At 42.3% G+C, this 20,640-nt stretch overlaps 2 protein-coding genes across 4 annotated transcripts in view; one reads left to right on the top strand and one right to left on the bottom strand.

Moving 5' to 3' along the window:
• Nucleotides 1-205: 205 nt before the first annotated feature.
• ndufs3 (NADH:ubiquinone oxidoreductase core subunit S3) lies at nucleotides 206-10,417 on the top strand. Its single transcript, XM_034197542.1, has 7 exons — nucleotides 206-576; nucleotides 937-996; nucleotides 1,658-1,755; nucleotides 7,779-7,928; nucleotides 8,284-8,409; nucleotides 8,503-8,622; nucleotides 10,115-10,417. Exons 1-7 carry the CDS (start codon nucleotides 522-524, stop codon nucleotides 10,283-10,285), a joined length of 780 nt encoding a protein of 259 aa, XP_034053433.1. The 5' UTR covers nucleotides 206-521; the 3' UTR covers nucleotides 10,286-10,417.
• A 1,551-nt stretch (nucleotides 10,418-11,968) lies between these two features.
• Nucleotides 11,969-20,640, bottom strand: part of c1qtnf4 (C1q and TNF related 4) — a 53,426-nt gene continuing 44,754 nt past the window's right edge. For all 3 annotated transcript variants that reach the window (XM_034197551.1, XM_034197552.1, XM_034197553.1), the window contains 2 exons: nucleotides 16,971-17,332; nucleotides 11,969-16,134 (listed from right to left, as the gene is read on the bottom strand). In XM_034197551.1, the coding sequence (XP_034053442.1) occupies nucleotides 15,319-16,134; nucleotides 16,971-17,327 (1,173 nt within the window). In that variant the 5' untranslated portion in view covers nucleotides 17,328-17,332 and the 3' untranslated portion in view covers nucleotides 11,969-15,318. The remainder of the gene's footprint in view (nucleotides 16,135-16,970; nucleotides 17,333-20,640) is intronic.

Below are 20,640 nucleotides of genomic sequence, written 5' to 3'. Positions count from 1 at the left end.
CATTGACTCAATAACTGAAAAATATTCTTGAGTAGTGGACGGGTCGTTCGGGACGTATCCCAATCGGCCCACTTCGTTCTTGAGTATTGGGAGCATGCGTTTATATATTTCAGATGGGATTCTTGTTTTACTTTCTCAACTATAGCTATCTGCTGTGTTTTTGGGTTTAAAAAAGTATTGTAGGCCCATGTTAAATAATGGGAACTCATTAATATTTTTCTTCACATTCCTTTATTTATTATGCGTACTCAAATCCCCTTTACTGTGGTGCTAGCAGCTCAAAAATTCAGCTGAATTAACTTTGTCCTAACTCTGGTTGGTGTATAACGTCGGCGAGCATTGATAGTAAACACCCTAGAGAAAAACGGGCATTTAACAAAAACAAGTGTGAAAATAGTGGAGTTTATGGCACTGTTGGCTTTCGACAGTAGACACCAGTTCTCTTCCGGTCCATCAGGAGGCGACATCCCGCTAACAGTCGCGACTCTGCCCGAAGAAACACGGTTGTGTGTAGAACAAACATGGCAGCGTCGCTGGTGCGGTTTGTCCGCGGAGGTCTTGGAAGGAGTTACAACCGTAAGTTGATTTGAAACTCGTTTTATTTCATACACTCTGTTTGCAGCAGTGGTCTGTATATGTATGTATGTCCTTCCATCCCGCTGAAAACAGCACGGTGTTTTTTGCAAGCGTCAAATGTGTCAGGGATGACCTTCGAGCTAGCTAATGCTAACGTTAGCATGCACATAATTGAATGACAGTTACTGTTTTTAAAGGCAGATTGGTTTATTATGGCAACATTAACGGTCATACACAAGGGTTATGAGTAGATGGAGGAGGATTTGATGCATTTTGTAGTATTGTTGTTTCAGTTCCTCTGCAGTTATACGTTCGGTCTTTAGTTGTGTATACTTAATGTTTTTTTTGACATTTTTCCAGTTGCAAGGACTGCATGTCTCCTCCAGCAGCAGACCAGGATGCAGAGCTCCGACACCAGCCGTGAGTACACACTAACCAACTGATGAATCAGGAAACCAGCGGTGGAACAAGTTACCTGACTACAAGTATTTGCATCAACGTGTGCTTAACTAGTACCGAAATTATGGCTTATGTAAGAACCATGTGTGTTTTGGAGATTCAATGTGAATGTCCTTCAATTGAGAATTGTCGTTTTGGTAGTTTTAAAAACAATTATCTAAAATAGAGTAAAACAGAATCTTCAGCTCACCCAAACAATACAGAATACAAGTTTTAAATATACACACACACACACACACACACACACACACACACACACACACACACACACACACACACACACACACACACACACACACACACACACACACACACACACCTCAACAGCAGCTGGTGAGAAAGAAGCACAAGTAGCTTCCTATGCCATATCTGATCTCAAGCAAGGTCAAGAGAAAGCACATGTCATTTTATAATTATTACTATGTCATAATTATTTATGCATACATGTCTTCATTACTTTAATGTTGCAGCTGGTCATCACATATTCAGTGAGAGTAGTTATTTCACTCAAACTCAAGCCCAAATCTACACTATTCCCTCTGTTGCTATGTCAATAATGACCATGAGAAGGACACATTGTGCAGTCCTTACTAAACTATTGTCTCCTCTCTCCATCATGCAGCCACCATCAGGCCCAAGGATGCTGTGGCTAACAGCCAGCTGGCAGCGTTTGGGGAGTTTGTGGCTGAGATGATGCCCAAATATGTCCAGCAGGTCGAGGTCAGTTCATATGAGGATCAGTGTTCATCGTACTGACTGTGCTGAGCATTGTAATGTGCATCCTAATATTGGAACAGACCAAGATGTAAATGGAAGGCTTTTTGTATTTGTATTGTTGTTATATTGCTTGATTACTACAATTATATTCATGCCCGGTGCCGTGGGAGGGCCAGGCCCTCCCATTTGACATTCCTGCCCTCCCCCAATAAACACGTTTTTTATTATTTATAAAAAACAAAATATATATATATTTTATTTTTTTAATTATAAACTGAACTTTTATGCTATGATGTATGTGATGTCAGATAGTAACAACAACAAAAAATCGCAGGCTACATCAAATAAATTCATGTGTATGTTGTGATTTGTGATTCGTCCACATTTAGACCAATCACAGCGTCACACTCTGCCGCCTATTCCGGATTTGTTTATTGTGCATTTTGTAGACTCCCATTTCAGCTTGAATTACAAAATGGACATCAGAAATTGGCTTAAAAGGTCTAAGGATTTATTGAAACGAAATAGCGATGAAAGAACTGCAGCCGTTGCAGCAGCACGCCTTAATGTCACAAGCTTGACCTCGGCAAACCCCGGGGCTGAGTTAGCGAGCCCAAGCCTTGACTCATCAAGGCGGCCGCCACCAACGCTGTCCTCCGAGGCACAGCTCCTTGTGCCCCTACCGTCACCACCTGCGTTGCCACACCCTGTACCACACCCGCCAGCATCCTCCTCCTGCTCCGTGCCGGTGCCTCCGCTACAGACGCTACCTTGCAGCACATCAACAGGTTCTATTGGGCCAGCAACCACTCAAAGACCAACAGCCCCAGATGATCTTGGGGTTAATAAACCCAAGCAGGTGAAACTGGATCGTTATCAGGGAGATTGTTTTCAGGAAAGAAGTGCACTTTTGCCGCTGCATGGTACAGACCATGGCTTGAATATTCGTTAAAAGCCTTTTGTTTCCCCTGTAGACAGTTTAAAGTAAATAGTACGTCTTCATCTGATGCGGCTTTTACTGTCAAAGGTTTTTGCGACTGGAAACACGCATTACAGACTGATAAAGGACTGCTAAGGCATGCCGCATCAAAAGAACACATTTCATGTGAGAGTTTGTGGAAAGAGAGACAGATACGCGAGGAAACAAATAAGGAAATGAGTACTTTGGTGCAGATCAGCTGCACGGAGCCATTATTACGTGTCAGCTGTCGTTGATATTATAGCTTTTTTTAGCTGTCAACCAACTCCCTCTCAGAGGTGACCACGATTCACTCCACAGCATGTCCGAGTGCAGTGCATAGGAACATAAACATTACATTACATTACATTGCATTTAGCTGACGCTTTTATCCAAAGCGACTTACAATAAGTACATTCGACCAGGAAGACACAACCTTGAAGAAAACAGAATCATATAAGTACATCAGGTTTCATAGAGCCAAACATTTCAAGTGCTACTCAACTGGCTTTAGGTAAGCCAGTCCTTTATTAGTATAAAAGTGCTTCGTTAATAGTTCTAACGCTCGAAGTGGAGTCGAAAGAGATGAGTTTTCAGTTTGCGCCGGAAGATGTGCAAGCTATCTGCCGTCCTGATGTCAATGGGGAGCTCATTCCACCATCTTGGAGCCAGGACAGCAAACCCACGTGTTTTCGCCGATGGGAACTTGGGTCCCCCTCGCAGCGAGGGCGCAACGAGTCGTTTGGCTGATGCAGAGCGTAGTGCACGCGCTGGGGTGTACGGTTTAACCATGTCCTGGATGTAGGAAGGGCCAGATCCATTCGCAGCATGGTAAGCAAGTACCAGTGTCTTGAAGTGGATTCTAGCAGTTACCGGAAGCCAGTGAAGGGAGCGGAGGAGCGGAGTGGTGTGGGAGAATTTAGGAAGGTTGAAGACCAGACGAGCCGCTGCATTCTGGATGAGCTGCAGAGGTCGGATGGCACATGCAGGTAGACCAGCCAGGAGGGAGTTGCAGTAGTCTAGGCGTGAGATGACGAGAGCCTGGACCAGAACCTGAGTCGCTTTCTGAGTCAGCTGGGGACGTATCTTCCTGATGTTGTAAAGCGTGTATCTGCAGCAACGGGTTGTAGCAGCGATGTTTGCAGTGAAGGACAGGTTGTTATCTAGGATCACACCCAGATTCCTTGCAGTCTGAGTCGGGGAAACAACTGAGGTGCCGATGTTGATTGTTAGGTCAAGAGTGGGACAATCTTTTCCCGGGAGGAAGAGCAGCTCAGTCTTGTCAAGGTTGAGCTTGAGGTGGTGAGCAGACATCCACTGAGAGATGTCAGCTAGACAAGCAGAGATGCGTGCAACGACCTGGGTCTCTGAGCGGGGAAAGGACAGAATTAATTGGGTGTCATCAGCGTAGCAGTGGTAAGAAAAACCATGCGGGCTAATGACTGATCCGAGCGAGTTTGTGTACAGGGAGAAGAGGAGGGGACCAAGAACAGAGCCCTGAGGGACCCCCGTAGTTAATTGACAAGGGTCGGACTCAGACCCTCTCCAAGTCACCCTGTAGGTACGGTCTTTCAGGTATGAGGTGAGGAGGGAAAGTGCAGAGCCTGAAACTCCAAGTTTTTGGAGAGTGCGAAGGAGGATCTGATGATTCACCGTGTCGAATGCAGCAGACAGGTCCAACAGGATGATGACAGAGGAGAGGGATGCTGCTTTGGCAGTGTGCAGTTCCTCTCCGTGACAGCAAGGAGGGCAGTTTCTGTGGAGTGACCTGCCTTGAAACCAGACTGGTGCGAATCCAGAAGGTTGTTCTGATTGAGATAACAGGAGAGTTGTTTAAAGACAGCGCGTTCAAGTGATTTAGACAGGAACGGGAGGAGAGAGACAGGCCTGTAGTTTATAACATCAGACGGGTTGAGAGTGGGTTTCTTTAGGAGAGGGTTTACTCTTGCCTCCTTGAGACTGTTTGGAAAGTGACCAGAAGTTAGAGAAGTGTTGATGAAATGGGTGAGAAACGGTAGAATATCAGGAGCGATAGTCTGAAGGAGGTTTGAAGGGATAGGGTCCAGAGGACAGGTGGTAGGGCGGGCAGAGGTAATGAGGGTAAGAACCTCACTTGGAGAGAGAGGGGAAAAGGAGGTAAGTGTGTTGGTGGAAGGAGTGTCTGGTGACCCAGCGGTGAGTAAAGGTGAGTCAGAAAAAGAAGAGCGAATATCATCAACCTTTTTTTCAAAGTGGGTAACAAAGTCGCTTGACAGAAGTGAGGAGGGGGGAGGAGCTTTTGGAGGGTCCAAGAGGGTGGAGAAGATGGAAAATAGTTTTTTAGGATTTGGAATAGGAAGATTGGATCTTATCTTGAAAGAAAGTGCTTTTTGCCTGAGAGATCGAAGCAGAGAAAGAGGAGAGGAGAGCTTGATAGGTTAGGAGGTCGTCACGGTGTTTGGATTTCCACCATTTCCGCTCTGCTGCCCTAAGGACGGTTCTATTAGCACGCAGTGCATCATTTAGCCAGGGAGCAGGAGGGGACTGACGAGCCTGCCGAGATGTGAGAGGACAGAGCGAGTCCAGAGTGGATGAGAGAGTAGAGAGGAGAGTTTCTGCAGCAGAGTTTGGAGGCAGGAGATGGAACGAATCAGAGGAAGGGAGGGCTGAGAGCACCGACGAGGCAAAGGTAGAGGGGGAGAGGGAGCGAAGGTTACGGCGGACAAGTGCAGGATGGGAAGAGATTAGTTTGTTATGTTTGGAAAGGGATAGAGAGAATTAAATGAAGAAGTGATCGGATGTGTGGAGCGGGTTTACAGAGAGGTTAGAAGTAGCGCAGTTCCTTGAGAATATGAGATCAAGGACATTGCCAGCTTTATGAGTCGGTGGGGACGGAGACAGTGAGAAAGCAAAGGCGGTTAACAGAGATGTTAGTTCGTCTATCTTCCCCGTCTGGAGGTTGAAGTCTCCGAGAAGTACAGCGGGAGGGCCAGTTTCAGGGATGTGTGAGAGGAGATTATCTAATTCCTCCAAGAAGTCCCCCAAGGCGCCTGGTGGACGGTAGAGAACAACAATGGTTAACTGTATAGGATGGGTTACTGTGACGGCATGGAATTCAAAGGTGGAAGGAGTGAAGTTAGGTAGCTTGAAGAGGGAAAAGCTCCATTTGGGAGAGAGCAGGAGACCAGTGCCACCTCCTCTGCCAGTGGGTCTGGGTGTATGGGAGAAGGAATATGCAGTGGAGAGAGCTGCTGGGGTGGATGTGTTGGATGGAGTAATCCAGGTCTCAGTGAGAGCAAGGAAATCCAGAGACTGCAGGGAGGCGTAGCCAGAGATGAAGTCAGCCTTAGGAACAGCTGACTGGCAATTCCACAGGCCGCCTGAAACTAGATGTTGGATCTCAGTGGAGCATGTGGGATAGACGAGAGCAGGCCGGTTATATCGATTAGGAGATACACGGGGCCAGTGATAATTGCGAGAAGACACATGAACAGGAATGGAGAAAATACACATGATTATAGCATGAGGGGCTAGAAAACTAAAGAAAAGATAAATAAGACACCAGCTCAATCAGAGTAGGATTTGCCTCCTCTTTGCCTCCCTCGTTACTCCCGCAGGACTCTAATGTCTTTGTCAGTCTTACTCCCGCAGGACTCCAATGTCTTTGTCAGTCTTCGGCTGTCTGACGCTGAAGCTGACGCTCCAGGAAAGAGCTACCCAAAAATGGACGCCTGATTGCTCAGTTCTCACAGCTGTAGGGCCACGGCCCTCTAATTAGTTAACTATCTACAGCTGATGGGCGACAATAGACTGGCCCTGCCTATATTAATGCAGGCTTGAGTGCTGAGACCTGTGAAGCAGGTTTCGCCTGAGCAGATCTGAGATTTAAAATCTCTCAAACGCGATTTAGCTGTTAAAGCTACAATAACAATTTATACAGAGTCGAATAAATGAAACAGAGAAGTCTAATTAAACATGAATATAACTTACAGTGGTTGCTGCGTCAATAGGTAATGTCGTCACCGGGTCTAGATGCACACTGAGTTAATCAGATTTTAAATGCCGTATTTAAATGCTTTTTAAGGTACAAAATGACTGAGTCACGCGGTTGTACTTCACGCTATCAATAGACTGGCCGTGCCTATATTAATGCAGGCTTGAGTGCTGAGACCTGTGAAGCAGGTTTCGCCTGAGCAGATCTGAGATTTAAAATCTCTCAAACGCGATTTAGCCGTTTAAGCTACAATAACAATTTATACAGAGTCGAATAAATGAAACAGAGAAGTCTAATTAAACAAGAATATAACTTACAGTGGTTGCTGCGTCAATAGGTAATGTCGTCACCGGGTCCAGATGCACGTAAACCATGCCCAAGGCGGGCTAAACAGTTCATCGTCTCCGTCTCTACTATTTCTCTCCGAGTGCAGCGATGAGGAAGCTGCCATCCGTAACCAGTGTGCCTTGCTCGTGATTTACCAGTGTTTGTGCTGCCACGCACACAATGTTTCAAAGTGGTTGCTATGTTGCCCTTTATTTGTGTATGTTTGCGATAAGTGTGCGTCTTTACGCAATGCTGTTGGCCTTGCTGTTTGATATATATTGTGCCGCAGTCCCGCAGCACGTGACGGTTTTGTGTGCCCTCCCATGAAAATCATATGCCCTCCCTTTAGATTTGTTCTGGCGCCGGGTCTGACTATATTTATTTGTTCTTTTCTTTTCACTATCTCTGTAAAGCGACTTTGAGCACCTGTAAAAGCGCTTACAAAATAAATCTATTATTGTATTTGAACACATTCCACATGACAACAGATGTGTAAATAGTTAAAACAGGCAGGTCAGTCTGACTTGGTACAGTTTGCATTAGTAATTGTATTTTTTAAGTACTTTGATAAATATGAACAAGGCGTTGTGATGCACAATGTAGAAGAAACATATGGTGTTATAAAAAAGAAAAACACCTAATTGGACCCCTTACTACTGAACTCTGTTTTTTTAAATAAAGCTTTTTAAATTGTATTCCTGTATAATTGAAATGTCTATAATCCAATTTCAGAAAGGTGCAGGTAGCGTAATGCGTTTGTTTGTGTAGGTGACCTGTTTCAATGAGCTGGATGTAATGATCCATCCCGATGGGGTGATCCCGGTGCTGACCTTCCTGAGGGACCACACCAACGCCCAGTTCAGGAACATGATCGACCTGACAGCTGTCGATGTACCATCACGGCAGAACCGCTTTGAGGTAGCTATCAGCAAACATGCACGCACTCACACACCTAGAGACATGCCTTAATGGTGAGTTGTAAAATGAAAAGAGTGCCCTATCACAGAATGTTAAGAAAAATGTGTGGTGTGTTTGAAGATTCATCTGTAATATTGCGGCTTTGCATTTGTCACTATAAATAGTGATATTTAAAATGTGTAATATTAATACCAAGTTGCCAAACACATGTTCTATTGTTGACAGCCCTAATATTAATGAAATGAATATTTTAATAGGGGGCAGGAGCTGTCCTGTTAGTCGAGTATCCATCCTTCTAAACAAACTTTCCAAATGTTTTCATAGTGATAATGTATGCCTGTGTGCTCGTTTTCAGATTGTGTACAACCTGCTGTCGCTGCGCTACAACTCTCGTATCCGCATTAAGACGTACAGCGATGAGTTATCACCGGTGGACTCTGCAGTCTCAGTCCACATGGCTGCCAACTGGTACGAGAGGGAGGTGAGTCACAATCTCAGGGGTCATTACAGCATTTATTTTACTTCACAGAGTCATGGACAAACCTGCTAAATGTGTATGTTTATTTTTCTGCAGGTATGGGACATGTATGGCGTGTTCTTTGCCAACCACCCAGACCTGAGGCGTATTTTGACAGACTATGGCTTCGAGGGTCACCCCTTCAGGAAGGACTTCCCTCTCTCCGGATACGTAGAGGTGAGTCCTGCAAGAAACACACTTTTCAGCTTTCATATTTGTGTTTTAAGGTTCTACTGTGACATGTTTACATGCTTTAACGTTGAAAAAGGTGAGAGGAACTCACACTGGAGAGAACTTTGTGATTTTATCCTTTGCAGACAATTTACATGCACACTAACATATATAAAACACTACAGGAAAGGAAAACCCCCAAAAAGCATAATACGCCTCTCTCATACAGCGTATTTAATGTGCGGCTCATTTATAAATAGGGATCTCCCGATCCGATTCCGATCATTTGATTTTGCCGATACCGATTTTTCCCGATCCGATCTTTATTCAATGCATTAAGAGAAAAAAAGGTAACAGATAACGGCTGGTCATCCAACGCGATGAATTCAGCTATCTTGGCTGTTATTTTTTGGCCTTTTCACTGTTCTGGGGCAGTTTCTCTTTCCTTTTAAAAGTCTCTGAAAGTGTCGGTTGTTTCTGTGCCGTTACCTGAGTGGCCGCTGTGTACTCGTCGTGTTGTTGTTTGTTTCTCAGGTGGCGTATTAGATTGGTCGTGTTGAAAGTAGCTCTGTTCTTTCCACCACGCGGAACCTCCGCCTTGCAAACATTGCATCTGGCTGTTACACTGCCTTCGCTTTCAATTTTATAATACTTCCAAACTCCTGACATTTTCTCTGTCCCGACTCCCGAGTCACCAGCTGAACGTAGCCTCTCGTTAGCTTACTGCTACTATTAGACACTGCGCCCACTCTGTTGCCAGATTTGAGAGAAATAAGCAACAGGTCTGAAAACAAGCCCAAAAGAAGCAACACATACATGATGTGTCATTTTAAACCAAAACTAAGGCCTCAGGATGACTTTAAGACGTGAACATGGTCATTTTTGTTTTGTAACATTAAATAAAATATATATATTTTTAAATAAATTAATACAAATTCCCGATCCCCGATTTTTTTCTCCCGATTCCGATCTTTTGAAAATCACGTGATCGGCTCCGATCCCCGTTCACGTGATCGGATCGGGACATCTCTATTTATAAATGTTGTAGACCGTGCCCAAACGGCTGGATCCTTTCATCATTTTTTTTCTTCCATTCAGCTCTTGATAATTATTTCAGGTTTCCCACAAGCTGTGAAAAGCCTTTATAGTTTGTGCGGAGAAGGAACAAGTCGTGGCCTAAATACTTCCTGAATACATTTCCCTTTTTAAAGAATGAATTATTCATTTCAACACGGTACCCAAACTCCTCTAGTTTAATTCTCTCTTTCAGACGATGTACCCTTCACATTCCTGTTTTTAAAATTCATCATTTAATCAGGAAGTCGCCACTTGAAAAGCTTCTCATGCAGTATTGTTTTCATATTTTCCACCAAGAGTTTTTGAAGTTTTTAGTCCTTGAAATGCACCATCCATGAGCATGACAAATTGCTTTTAGATACAATTAAAAAAAATGCGACAACTTTGCCTCTTTAATGTGTTGCGTTGTTTCCCTCTGCAGGTGCGTTATGACGATGAGCTGAAGCGTGTGGTGGCGGAGCCAGTGGAGCTGTCGCAGGAGTTCAGGAAGTTTGACCTGAACACGCCCTGGGAGACGTTCCCGGCATACAGAGAGCCCAAAGAGGAGGCACCCAAACTGGAGGCTGGCGACGCAGCCCCTGAGAAGAAATGATGACCTCCTTTCTCATCTTGATGTTCTGTCTGTTAATGTTATTTTTGGGAGGCCCAGCACCCTGAACAAACCCTGAAATGTTTATGTAAATAAAAATACTAATAAAACAACCATCACAAGAGTTTCTTTCAATTGTTTTCAGATTCGGTTTTATGACTCGGTGGTCTCCAGTGTGATCTTCTTTGCTGTAGTGTGTTGGGGCAGCGGGGTGAAGACAGCTGATGCCAACAGACTCAACAAGCTCATCAGGCTCTGTCCTGGGAGTGGATCAGGAGTCGTTGGCAGTGGTGTCGGAGGGGAGAATGCTGAGGAAACTTCTCTGCATTCTGGACAACGGGTCTCACCCCCTGCATGCCACACTGGTTTCCTACAGGAGCACTTTCAGCCACAGACTGAGATCACCGATAACCACCACACAGCGCCACAGGAGGTCTTTCCTCCCAGTGGCAATCAAACTCTTTAACTCTTCACCCCTAAGTAAAGGGCACTGAGAACTTCCACACCAACACTATGTGCAATATACATATCAATATAATTAACATCATTGCAATACACTCGCTGCTATATATATAACTGCAATATTATATTATTAGTATTATTAATAATGCTATGATAAGGTGCAATTACGTAACTGCCACTACGTTTTAATTTTTGCACTACTAAATACTGCTAATAATGATTGCATTGATTTTGTGACCTTCTATGTTTCTACGTTTCATGCTGTGGATATTTAATTGCTCTTTTTGCTGCACTTTTAGTGTACAGTTTTGCTGCTGTGTTTATTGTATTTTGTTACTCTGGCACAACAATTTCCTTCGGGATGAATAAAGTCTTATCTTATCCGGCATGCTCCAATCAGAGTCTTCGGAATCAGACCAGGAAATGGTAGCCAATGATGTTAGGGCAACCACACAGCTCATTTACACATGTAACAGCAAAACGGACTCAACAGGACCGGGGAGGCGACGGCCGTCACACTGATATATACCATTGTATTATCACCCTGGAGTGAAATGAGTATTTGATACTGGAGAGTTTTTGTTTTATTCTTATCTAAAAACAGAGGGATGATAGCTCATACAATAGAGATTTCAAAGGTCTTTTATTTTGAAACTCCTTGAGTTTTACATTCACTCATTTATAATGTGGTAGTTATACGTAGTTTGTTTTAAATAATTATTGATCACATTATAAAGTACATATTTCTTAATTGAATATGTTTGTTATGTTATTTAGGTGTATTTGTTATTGACCGAGTAAGCGCTTTTATTTTGAAGGCAGTTTTTCCAGGACTCTACCGTAATGCATAGAATATTCGTGCACCGCAATATCACGTGCGGGCTGGCTTGACCCCTCATAAAACATAAGGATTAAATATAGCTAAATCCATGTTTGAAATTACTGAAAACTGGAGCAACTTTGGCAAACTAAACAAAACAACTGTCAATTAATCTAATAGTCCATTATCACAAGGAGAATATGGTTGATAATGTGTTATTAAATGCCTTTTTTAATTAAGTTCTATTCATTTTGATTGTTGAAATCTAAGTTGTAGTATTTATGACATACTGGAGTCAGCCAGCAGATGATGCTGCAGCACACGATATCAAATGCAGACTACATTTCTCTGACAGCTGATGGTTTTATCTGAGTTTACATCATGGATGCAATGAGAACACATGCTTTACATTTCCAGTTTTTTATTTTGTCAAACATTTGCAATGAAGCATTCATTTTACATGTAAGAAATACTCAAAACAAGAGTCAACATGGACCAGACTACTGTAGACATTGGTCAACATATAATTATTATTTTTTTCATTGTGGTTGGATTTGTGCTTTTGGGACACACAATTTCTTATTTTGGATCGTTTTCAACCACATTTTGACTCAAGTCTGCTGGAAATACAGTAGTTACTAATACAGGATGATCCATCTTTCATCAGGATTATCAAAAAGAAAGAAGCACAGACCAGGAACATCCAACACATTGTCAGTTACTGTACAGATAATTCACAAATACCAGGTTAACAGGCGTCACCTGGGCCTGTAAAGCTGGTCAGCAAGTCATGACAACTTTTCTTTTTTTAATTGTATTTCTAGTTACATGCATGCATCACACAAGTGCTTCAGATGAGTTATGCTCAAGTCATTTCACGCACCACAAGTTCTGATCATGACTTACTGAACAGGGTCAGGTTTGTCTCAAAGTAAAGCTGAAGCAGCCACAGGTCCACCCTCAAGCACTGGAGTCTCTCAGGCTGAATTATATAAAGGGTTGGATTTGAACAGAATGCATTATTTCCTGAAATGAGGCAAACCCACAGCAATTTCATCCTGCAAACAAATGTGCATCTCTTGTCCAAAACTGTGTCATTTTCTGACTAGAGGAGAGGAAATTGTCGATTAGTAACACTGTTACAGAGATGCCTGGTGAGAGTGTGAGGTCGCCGGAGACTTGCTGTTGCTTATTAGTTTTCTGAAGAGGTGTGTGAGGCCATTCCCTCCGGTGCTAAAGAGAACGCTGTGAGGTGAAGACGCTTGGGACTTTCAGCTAATTTCAGAAAATTCTGCTTTCCCCACTCGTCACATTTTCAGTTTTATCTGATTGTGTTTAATTTGAGATATTTCAGTGGAATACACCAAGAGAACCCTTCATTTTACTTACTTCATTTCTGTGATTTGCCGTTGTGTAACGATGTAACAATGCAGTACTTGTTTTTTTCTTTTTTCAGTATGGATTTTCACTAGCTTTGAGTGGTATTGTGAAAATATTCATCAAACCACTGTCAGTTTAACTTGTAATACTGTCTTAAAATGTACCTGAATGCATTCTAAGTATACTTATATTTGTACTCTCTTTATTTATCCCTTTTTATTATGCCTTTGTGCTGCTGCAACAACCACATCTCCCATCTGGGGATAGATATCTTTATCTCAACTTGTAATTCGTTTCAATGGACAGTTTTTTGCATGTGGGATGGCTTGCGAGCCCTAAAAGGTCTACCTAGTACCTATTTTGAAAGGTTATGGCCTCAGTGTGGAAATGGGAATTATTTTTTTCCTTTTTCTTTTTTATATTATCAATTGTCGAGTGACCCCTCAGATTTATTCTGACCCCTGACATTATCATTATTTTTGACTCATGCTTTCATTGAAGTGATGAATGTAACTCTCTGCTTTTAGCTCTTATGTTGGTCTCCACTATCTCCTGAGAAAACAGATTGCTCTGAAGCTGGGAAAGGTTCTATCCATGTTCTCCAACTAGTCTCTAAATGTGTCTGTCATTTGAGGGTTTCGTGGGTTTGTTTTTTTTTGGCTGGAAAGTTAATAATGGCAGTAAGAATAAACCAAAGCAATAAAATGATTGCTGTGGTGAGTTTTTGGTCCATTGTTTAGACAAAAATATTGATTAGTGTTACATTAACTGTCATTTGTCAATGCTTTCAGCACCACGTAAAATTATTTTCATCTTTTTAATGACAGCAGAAATCAAATGAACCAAACCAAGTTTGCTTTGATAGACTTATAATTAGAATTCTGTAAACTGATATTGGTGCCCGCTCATGCTGTGTTCAATCCTTACTTATATTGGTCTAAAATGTACATTCTCTTCAAATAAACTAGCCTGCTAGCAGAACCCTAGTGTGTCAAGCCCATCATTTATAGCATAACTTCACTTCACAGAAAACTACCTTTTTAAGAAAAATGTAAATGTTCAATTACAGCAAAGTATCACTTCACACGGTGCCTCTCCAACAGAGTAGGTGATTTCATAAAGTCAAGGTTCATCTTTCTCCCGATGGTGTGAAATTAAACGGACATGCATATTACAGTGGCCTCGGAGAAGCTGTTCAATTTTCCCCACAGTGGACGCCATCTGAAGAAATGAATGAAACTGCTGCTAGAATTAGAAATCAAATTAAGGTCCGCATCCCCGCAGGCCCAGAGGTGGCATGTGGTCAACAGTTGGGATGGATATGCAGTCTGCGCTTTATCAGAACGGTTGGTTTCCTCTGCTCCCGCTGTGGCTAAGCATCGGAGCGAGAAACACTCTGATATAAATAAAATGAAGACTCTTTTTGACACGAAACACACGCTTGTATCAGTTTCACATGCCTCTAAAGACAGAACTAAAGTAAAGGGACATTTTACATACAAGCAGAAACAACAAGTCTTTGACAAGAATTACAAATGCACTTACAGAATTTTTTTTACTTTAAAATGAAAATGACTGAGATTACCTCCTCACCTACATGTACAGTAGGCAGGGTGACTTTGATCCTTAACAGGTTGTGAGCCTGGCTTCTAGTTTAAAAAAAACACTTTTAATTTAGTTTTCACTTTAATGGGAGATGCTGAATGTAAACCCAGGAAATGTCAAGTACCAAAAATCATTACCTTGTCCAGAAAATCTACAGGCCCAATTTTCATTAAACTTTGTGGAAGGGTGCAGCATTGGACAAGGAAGAAAATATTCAATTTAGGAGGGTATCCAAATCCAAGGGTGTAGATACGCATTATTTGTCACTTATGAAAACTCCCTTGGTCGAATTCTGCGCTCCAAGAGTGCCCTTCTGGATTGATTATAAACCACTAACAGAATAACTAACAGTGGGTAGTTTTAGCGTTGTTGAATTGCAATGTCATGGAAGTACAACATCTATCTCCCTGTGGTGGTTTGGCTGACACGGCGGTGAACAGGTAATGCCGCAGTTTTCATTATAGAGTGAAATATTGAATTTGAGTTCACATTACTGTCATTCGAAGTTTCACGTTTGAATATGATGAAGTCTTATCCTGGGAAGCTAAAAGCTGGAATTTGAAGAGATTTTCTTTTAAGCATTGCACTCAGTCAAAGGTCCCCGTGATTTTGTGAAGAAATTCCTAGTAAGAGGAAACGTCAAAGACAACTGTGAGTTTCCTCCATTCGGCACGCTACCCACAAACTGCCCAACGCCTTTTGTGGACTCGGACTTCTCCACTTACTGAATTCCCCCCACAATGTTCAGTCCCAAGCCCCTATGCTGTGGCTAGGGCTTCTTTTCTGCATATGATTGGCTGGCTCCGGTGGTGGTTGTAGTGTTGGGTAAGTCTGGATATACCAGGAAGCCAGTGAAGGTGATGTACTTGGCGTGGTTGCTGTAGGCTCCAAAGCCATCTTTCTGGTGGGAGTAGAGCCAGACGATTTCTCCCAGTTTCAGCGACAGCATCAAACTCTGACTCTGCAGAGCCTTCTCGCCCTGGCTGTCGTCATAGATCATCGCCTGCACCTCCAGGTGGTTCTTCATCAGCTTGACGGACAGCGTCTTCTGCGGCATCTTGCCCACGTTGAAGGAGAAGTAGTAGGCTCCAGGAACGCGACAAGTGAACACCCCCTCTGTCACGTTAAAGTCTTCCCCGATGTTGACGAACGCCGTGTCGAAGCTGACCGGCTGGTGCTGCGGCAGGCCCACTTGGTTGACTCCCACAATGCTTTGGGTGCGCCCTACCGAGAAGGCAGATCTCTGGTCGTCCTCCTCGTCGTCATACTCTTCCTCTTCTACCTCCTGATGTTGCTGCTCCTTCTCCTCCACCACCACCGGTGCGTCTGTTGTTTCAGACCTGATGTTCTCGGTGGCCTGCTTGCTGTTCAACAGGGGCTTGTTCTCCTCCTGGGGCTGCTGGGAGTTGGAGTTAGAATGGTGGTGGTGTGTCTGGAAGTCGTAGGTGTCGGGGTAGATGAGGTAACCGTTGAAGGTGGTGTAGTGTCCCGTGTTGCTGTAGAGCGCATAGCGAGGGTCACCATGGAGACGGAGCCAGACGGTGTCACCAAACTCCAGCTGCAGCATGACGCTCTGACTCTGCACCTGAGGATTAAAGCAGGCCTTATTATTAGAGTTCCACATAAATACCTTTTGTAATCATTACCTTGGAGGGAAAACCAATCATAACACAGAATTCATTTTTAAGAAACGCATTTAGATGAGAAGGTTTGATTGAGCATGGCGTCAGTTAGCTTAGCTCAAGGACTGGAAGCAGGAACAACAGCTAGCCTGGCTGTCCAAAGTTCAGAATAACACCTACCAGCATATCCAGCTAAAGAAAAACATAAACCTTTGTCTTGAACTTTAAAACTATTCCTCAATTTAAGAAGTCCTTGCATGTTCGAAGTTGAATGATCATTAGCCTGATATCCATGTTAATCTTTAAGAATGGGTCAGAAATGAATATTTAATTCTTCGTCAAAAAGAAAGATGTGCTTAAAGAGCTGGTCATTCAAGTTTTCTTTTTAACCAAACTGGGAGAAATAGTGCAGACAGTATGTTGGGGACTAGTTCCAGCGATGGATGAATCCACATTATTAGTATTTCTGGCAGTAGGTGTATTTGGGAGTCGTTCTTAGTAAACTACAGCTTGTGTGTTCATTAAACATGTCACCCATTGCAACAGTGTGGCTTATTGTTGTGCTTTTAATTGTTATTGGACAACGATGGAGCTTTGTCAAACAAAGAAAGAAAATATCTCAGCCTTTGATGTACACACACTATAGATACATTCACTGTTGGTTTTGATATTTTTCCTGGACTTTTTGCGACAAATAAAAATGTTGAGTACCTACAATGCCAGTCTGCAAGGAACTTTAGTCCCACCCACAAACGATCTGATTGAGTGATGAGCGGTGTTTGAGAGATCTCAAACCTACCTTCCTCTCCTCGCCGGCGTTCTCCTCATACACGATGGCCTGCACCTCATTCCTGTTCTTCATCAGCATCACTGACAGGTCTTTGTGTGGGAACTTCCCCACTGTGAAGGAGAAGAAGTAGGCCCCGGTGATGCGACAGCGAAACAAGCCAGTCTTGGGGTCAAAATCCCCACCAATGTTGACATAAATTGCGTCAAAGGTCACGGTCATCTTGGGCCCGCCCTCCATGCTGTTGGTGCGTGCAACCGAGAAAGCCGAGCGTAGCTCCACGTCGTCCTGCAGACGGGCGAAACCCCACGCACCGCCCGCATTGCTCAGGCACAGTAGGCCAATCAGAACGCTCGCTGGGAGCAGCATTTTGTCTGGAGAAACATTAAAAAAAAGAAAAATGTGGGAATTATTACAAAAATACAGAGTTTCAAATGTTTAGCCACATGGAAATCGATAATGGAATATGAAAACTTTTTAAATGTTTGCCCATTCAACCAGTTAAGCCCCATGCCCCCGATACCGGGGGAAAACGCAACATCTTGCAAGAAACAGCGTCTGAGGGCTTCTTAACATTTATGAATGTGTCATACCCACTTAACGGGAAGAAACTCAGCTATCAGATAACATTAACAACTTTTTGCTAAATGAAACTCTAATGCCAAGCCTCTGAATTAGCCCTGAGCGAAAAAATGCTAACGCACTTAGCACAGAACTCACAGTAGAAATACTTTATTACTTATCGAATCTGCACAAACAAGATATCAGATTAAAGCTGAGATTCCACAGATTCCAGCGGTATAAATATCATCACTGTCCCTTTTTGAAATGATTACTGATAATTAGGGCTGCTCAATTAATCGCATTTTAATCGCAATTACGATTTTGGCTTGCAACGATTATGAAAACAACATAATCGAAGTAAAACGATTTTTTTTATTTTTTTTTAATATATATTTATTTAAAACATTTTTTATTGGTTTTTCAGTTGAATTATACTTACAGTTCAGGGTAATCAACTGTTCAAAACATACTGTTCAAATATTTTTCTTCAATAAATGGATGTTTTCAAAGTAAATGGATATTCGTTTTTAATAATCGTGATATCAATTATTGACCCAAATAATCGAGATTATGATTTTTGCCATAATCCAGCAGCCCTACTGATAATCCATCATCATATTTATGGCTATAACCTAGTTTTCAGTTTTCAGTTTTCAGAGCGTAACATAGCTTTCGGTTTGGGCAAGCTGCGTGCGCATCACTCTCATTCATGAAATTCACTCTTGGCTTCCTTTACAGACTTAAATGTTGTTTTTCAACTTCATCCCATAAAAGGTTGGTCTCTGGTTTATTCCTGTCCCAGCTGGACTACGGTGATACCATTTATAGATTTGCCTGTCCCACTGTTTTGGCCAAACTTGACCCACTCTACCATGCTGCACTGCGTTATATATCAAATGTACCCTATAGGACTCATCATTGCAAACTCTATAGCCTAACTGGATGGTCCTCACTTAGTATGCGTAGGATGCAGCATTGGTTTTTATTAATGTATAAAGCTATTTTAGGAAAGCTTCCACTGCACATATGTGCGAGATTTGCTCCAGTTTGTGGCTCTTACAACCTCAGATCCAGTGCCTGGATACGGTTCCAGGTTCCTGCTGTGCGGACTGAGGCTGGGAAAAGGACTCTTTTTTATTATGGTCCTTGGTCTTGGAATGACCTTCAATCACGCCTCAAACTGACGGCACTTGTCTCTATAGCATGTTTTAAGTTGAAGTTGTCTGAGGTCCTTACCACCAGCTGCTCTTGCAGTAATAAGTAGTGTACCTTTCTTACTGTCCTAATGTGCACAATGTAGTGACTGCTTTTTTGTCTTTTGTTTTCTTAGTTGTGTTCTCTGCATTTTATATGTTTGTGTAAATGTGTTATGTGTAACGTTGCTGCCTTCTTGGCCAGGTCAGCATTGCAAATGAGATTTTATTTCAATGCTTTTTATCTGGTTAAATAAAGGTTAAATAAATTAAAAAAATTCCTCAATGGTAATGGGTAGGTGGATTTAGGAACTTCCTTCTCAATTCTATTGGCTCTAACGGTTCAAAAGAGGTGTCAATCATCAAAATCGATCGAGGGGGGCCAAACATATGGCAAATCCACCCAAATGACCCCAGAAGTGTTTTTCTTTTTTTCTAAACCTCTCTTAAAAATGTCAAATTTAACTTGTTTTGCATCAATCTTGATACAGGGTACTTATATGTTATAGTTTGGATTCCTAAAGCTTTAGTCTACTAACCCATCATTCAAGGGTGGTTTTCACTATAAGTAATTTTGTTTTTGTTGGACGGACACTATAGCTTACATCTTTTTACTATGTTCAATCTGAATTTACTTTAAACTAAAACAATTCTATATTGATTCTGACTTTTCTACATCCAACTCACAGGTGTATCATTGCTTTGAGAACAAATATTATTAATTTACCCCTTTTTAGAAGTGAAGATATTTTGGTTTTTAAATGTCGAAACAAGATGTCATCTTGAAATATTTGAAACTGGGACGGACATGTTTCACTTTTTTCTGCAATTCTATTGATAAACCATTAAAACAATTAAAAACTGATTAAGTGGTAATGAAAACAATTGTTAGTTGAAGCCATAAAAGGTTGAAAAACGCATTTGATACATGACATTTTTTGTAAGGTACAAAAAGTATTGGATACAAGGAGGCAAACAATAAAACCACACGTACACAGACAATACTCGTAAATTGAGCAAGCATTCATCTGCACATTAGGAAACATCAAAACAAATGTGCCTAAAACACTCACACACAATCCCTGAGTCCAGCAGAGCGCTCTCAGCAGAGGAGATATTAATGTGTCTTTTATTGGAGACAAGTGCTCTCATTGTCCTCCTGTAATGAACCAACAGAAGCAGGAACACGCAGGTGGAGCTGTTGGCACCTTTACAACAAAAGGACTCTGTATATCATATGCAGAGCTACCAGACCCCGAGGAGGGTCTTCCATGTCCGGTGCTCAACACAGTTGATGAATCTACACATAGATAATACGACTGTCAAACAGTGGCGGCTGGTGGAAAATATTTTAGGTGGGGCTGTGGAAATGGTGACCAAACAATACTAGGGAGGTCCGGGGGGATGCCCCCCCGTTAAAAAAAATTAAGAAAAGACCCTTTCAATTATGACTTCTGGTGATGTTAGAGGGGGGGGGAAGGACAAATTGAGGCTTAAAAATATGAAAAGACTGATCAATATCTCCATAATCTTCAATGTGGTTAGCTATGAATCTTCCAAAACTTCCAAACACCTTGTCCTGGACATAGTTTCTACAGTATAACTATGCAACAGTACAGTAGGCCCACACAAACTGCAGAACACCGGGGCTTTGGGAACACTCAAAATGACTTAAAATGATTTAATTCCCATTTAACCTGTTAAGGGGCTTTTCCCCCCCGTTTTTTTTCTCACAAAACTGTGTCTCAGGGCTTCTTAAAATGTAATAAACTATTCATGTGTCCTGCTCATTTAACAGGAAGAAACTCAGCTAACTGATGATATGAACCATGTTTACCGAAACAAAACACAAGTCTCGCAAGATGCGTCTAAATGAGCCCTGAGTGAAAAAATGGTAACGCACTCTAGGTATAAATCAATCTATA

The sequence above is a fragment of the Gymnodraco acuticeps genome, unplaced genomic scaffold (assembly GCF_902827175.1).
Source record: "Gymnodraco acuticeps unplaced genomic scaffold, fGymAcu1.1, whole genome shotgun sequence".
Lineage (NCBI taxonomy): Eukaryota > Metazoa > Chordata > Actinopteri > Perciformes > Bathydraconidae > Gymnodraco > Gymnodraco acuticeps.
The sequence above is the reverse complement of the archived record's forward strand: the minus strand, read 5'-3'. Positions and strand labels throughout refer to the sequence as shown.